Genomic DNA, 3,747 nt, shown 5'->3' with positions numbered 1-3,747 from the left:
CACCAGCCTGGGGAACACGAGCGAAACTCCGTCTCCACAAAAAAAAAAAAAAAAAAAGAAGAGCTCTAATGGCTGTTTTTTTGCTACAGATTTTCCATTCCGAATATGAACTCCTGCAGCAGCTGTAACTGATGTATGTTATGTGATTTCAAAAATCAACCACTCGCCTGCCGGGGAGGCTCATGGCACTTTGGGAGGCCAAGATGAGCGGATCACCTGAGGTCAGGAGTCCGAGGCCAGCCTGACCAACAAGGTGAAACTCCGTCTCTACTAAAAATACAAAAATTACCCGGGAGTGGTAGTGCACCCCTGTAATCCCAGCTCCTCAGAAGACTGAAGCAGGAGAATCAGTTAAACACTGATGACAGAGGTTGCAGGGAACCGAGATCTGGTCACTGCACTCCAGCCTGGAGAACAAAAAAAAAAAAAATCAACCACTCATTCTCCAGAGCTCCTGAGGCCCGGACCCTGGAGCTGAATCTTGGCTGATCCTGACCAGCTAGGGCCACTGAGGACCCCTCTCTCCTACTCAGGGGGTTTCCTCCACTCCCCTAGCAGTCCGGGTGCCAGGCACTCAAATGTCTCAACTCACAATAAACGAGAAACCTTACTGCGAAACTTAGTCCCACAGTTAAATGGCACAGTGGAGGTTTTTGCTAGGGGGTTCCAGCCCCATTCAATTGGAAACACCCATCACAAAAAGAGATTTTCTCCCGAGAGAGCAGCACGAGGAGATGGAGCTCTTATTTGCTCCTAAGCAAAACAAGTGTGCTGTATTGCTGTTTATTCGCCCAGCACGTTCCTTTCAGTGCCCTGTCCCACCCACCCCCATCCTTCCTGGAGAGGTGTTGTTACAGTCCCAGCGCCCGGGGCCGCCGCTCTGCTGGGGGAAAGCCGGGGGGAAATGGGGGGGTGGGCAGGGGTCTCGAGCAATCCCTCAATCCCTCTCGCCGCCAGGAGCAAACATGCGGCCCGCGCGTTAGCTTTGAGGGAGTCAATACTCTTTGTAAATTACTTTTTCCACCTGGTTCGAGCAAATCTCCTCCTCTTCCAACCCCTCGGACCCCAGGGCCGAGGGAAGGAGCGGAGGCAAAGATCATTGGTGCCCGCGCTCCCCGCACTGGCGAGCCTGCCCAGCTTCGGGAACCGCGGGCCGCCACTCGGGCCTCCAACTCCCGCGAAGAACTTTTCTTTCAGCAGAGAACCAGCAGAAGTGGGTCAGGAACCCGGAGGCCGAGTGGAGAACGACCACGGCCTCGAGCCGGGGCGCACTGGGGGTACCAGCGCGCGGGGACTGGGGGGGCTCCACGCCGCCCCCACCCGGCCCACGCCGCCCGCCCGCCTCCTCGGAAAGCAGATGGCGGGGTGGCCCCCACCCACCCTCCCGCGCGGCAGCCGCCCCCTACGACACTCGGCCCCGGAAGATGCAGATCCCATCCCGCGAGGATGTGGCGGGGGACGCCAGGCAGGATTCGGGGGGGTCCCAGGCCAGGGAACCCCCTGCGAACCCCCGGGGCAGCAGCGACACCAGCGGGCTCCAGCGCCGCCTCCCCTCCCCCACCCGCCAGCGGTCGCCGGACCCGCACCCCCGACACCGACGCGCCTCCGCTGGGGGAGGGGACCACGCGGGGTAGGGGGGTGGCCGGGAGCCCTGAAGGCCGATCCCCGGAAGGAGGGGGAGAAAGCCGGGGCGGAGCCAGCAGAGCCCGAGGGCGGGGGGCGGAGAACGGGGGGCAGGGGCCCGGAGGAGGCGGCCAGCGCGCAGGGGGGCGGTGGGGGGGGGCAAGACTTGGGTCCCCAGAGCTGGAGGGGCCCCCGAGAGCCGTAGGAGGCGGGGGCCGATCGGGCTGCGCGCGGAGTCAGGGGGCGGGGCGCGGGCCACCGGGCCCGGGGGATCAGGAGAGCTGCGAGGGGCCGCGGGAGCCAAGCCCGGTGCGAGGGGGGCCGCAAAGTCCCCGAGAGCTGCGGGAGGATGGGGCGGGCGCGGCTCAGACCGCGTCCCGGGGGGGCGGGGAAAGAGTAAGCAGGCCGGCCGGGAGGCGCTGGGGGCGCCGGCAGGTCCCGGGGCGACCCGAGGCCGGAGGGGAGCGGCCCCGAAAAGAGGGATGGGCGCAACGGCCCCAGGAAAAGGGCGCGGGGAGGACGCGGAGGTCCGCGGAAGGGACGCGGAGGCGAGGCCCGGCGGGGAGGACCGAGCGCGGGCCCGGGCAGGGGGCGGGGGTTGGGCTCCCGGGGAGGCCGTCGAGGGGAAAGCGGGGGAGGGGGAGGGCGGCGCTCGGGGTGACCGGGGTCCGGCTGCCTGAGGAGCGCAGGATCGCGGAGGGGGTGGTCGGGGGCGATTCGGACGTAGCTTCACTCACCTCCGGGTGGAAGGCGGCGGCGCAAGAGTCAGAGTCCATGTTCCGGGCGAGGGGCGGCGGCTCCGAGAGTACAGGGGCTGGGATGCGGGAGCGGGGCCGTCCGGGGCTGGGGGCTCGGGCGGCTGCGCAGGGCGAGGGCGGACCCGGAGGGGGGGTCGCCCGGGCTGGAGGTGATGGGGGGCTTGGGGCGTCGCGTCTCTGGTTCTGTGATCCCAGACTGGCGGTTCCGCCACCGAGCGCAGTGGGCGATGCAGCTCCCGCGGCGGCAGAGGCGGGAGAGTCGCTGCGGGGGGCGGCGGCGGCGGCAGCGACAGCGAGCGGGAACCCGACCGGCTCCCCGACCTGACGCCCAGTTCGGCTCGTGTCTCGGGAGGGAGGGAGGGCGGGAGAGCCGTGAGGGCTGTCGGGAAATGTAGTCTGGGTGACGACTGGAAGCCGGGGGGCGCGGGGGCGGGCGCAGTGCCTTGTGGGAGTCGTAGTCCACGGCCTCACCAGTGCTGCGCACAAAAACACCCTTGAGGACTCCAACCCCCAAGAGGCTTCGCGGCAGCGGCCCGGTGTGGGGAGGCGGGTCTTCTGGACTCCAGGCCGCGGGAGCGGGGGAGGTGCGGGGGCCAGCGCCGGCTCGGCCGCGGGGGGAGGGGCAGTGTGAGCGGTAGCGCCTCGGTCTCAGCGGGGGCGGGGGCGGGAGTCCCCGCGGCGGTGGGGGCGGGGCTGACGGTCCGAGTGGCGCAGGGCGGCGGCGGCTGGCACCTCCCCTTCCTCCTCTCCTGCTTGGGGTTCGAGCCCCTTTGTGGGGCGGGGGTCCCGGAGGTCCGGCCTGGAGTGGGGGCGGCGGGGGCGGAGATGTGACGTCGCGGCCTCCCGGGGCACCGCTCACCACTCCCCGCTGAGGGCGGAGTCGCCGCCCGGGCCCCCGCGCCAGGCCGGGCGGAGCGAACTTGTTTTCGCGAGTGCTGTTTTCGCGCTGCTCCCTGCTCCGGGCCCGCGGGGCCGGGGCTGGGCCGGGCTCTTCTGTAGGCGTCTGCGGGATTCCCTCGTGGGGGCCGGGCTCGGGCATTAAAATCCCGGCGCCAGCGTTGTCGGCGTTCTCAAGAGGTGTGCCTTCCGTTCGCCTTCGCTTAACCTTGGGACCGACAGGCCGTTTTCCCTCCCACTCTCCGGAACATCCTCGGAGGAGCCCGGCCCGCAGGGCGAGGCGGAGACGCGGTGTTTGGTACTTGCTGACTGCTGTTTAACTGGGATGGGCAGTGCGTGAACGCTGGACCGCAGGGTGTCCGACAGCGGTACGAGTGGAAGGCTGGCCGGACGCGGAGGGGACTGCCCTGACGAGATGACCAAAAGGCAGCCTGAGGGTCTGTAACATTTCTAATAACCGTGCGAAGGG

The 3,747-nt window shown here is 68.0% G+C and overlaps 1 protein-coding gene across 1 annotated transcript in view; it reads right to left on the bottom strand.

The window, feature by feature from the left end:
* Positions 1-2,767, bottom strand: part of PHF13 (PHD finger protein 13) — a 12,307-nt gene extending 9,540 nt beyond the window's left edge. The window contains exon 1 of the mRNA XM_032300258.1: positions 2,361-2,767. Within this exon, the coding sequence (XP_032156149.1) occupies positions 2,361-2,399 (39 nt within the window). The 5' untranslated portion in view covers positions 2,400-2,767. The remainder of the gene's footprint in view (positions 1-2,360) is intronic.
* Positions 2,768-3,747: the final 980 nt, after the last annotated feature.

The sequence above is a fragment of the Sapajus apella genome, unplaced genomic scaffold (assembly GCF_009761245.1).
Source record: "Sapajus apella isolate SASKATOON/1434 unplaced genomic scaffold, GSC_monkey_1.0 scaffold43, whole genome shotgun sequence".
Taxonomy (NCBI): Eukaryota; Metazoa; Chordata; class Mammalia; order Primates; family Cebidae; genus Sapajus; species Sapajus apella.
The sequence above is the reverse complement of the archived record's forward strand: the minus strand, read 5'-3'. Positions and strand labels throughout refer to the sequence as shown.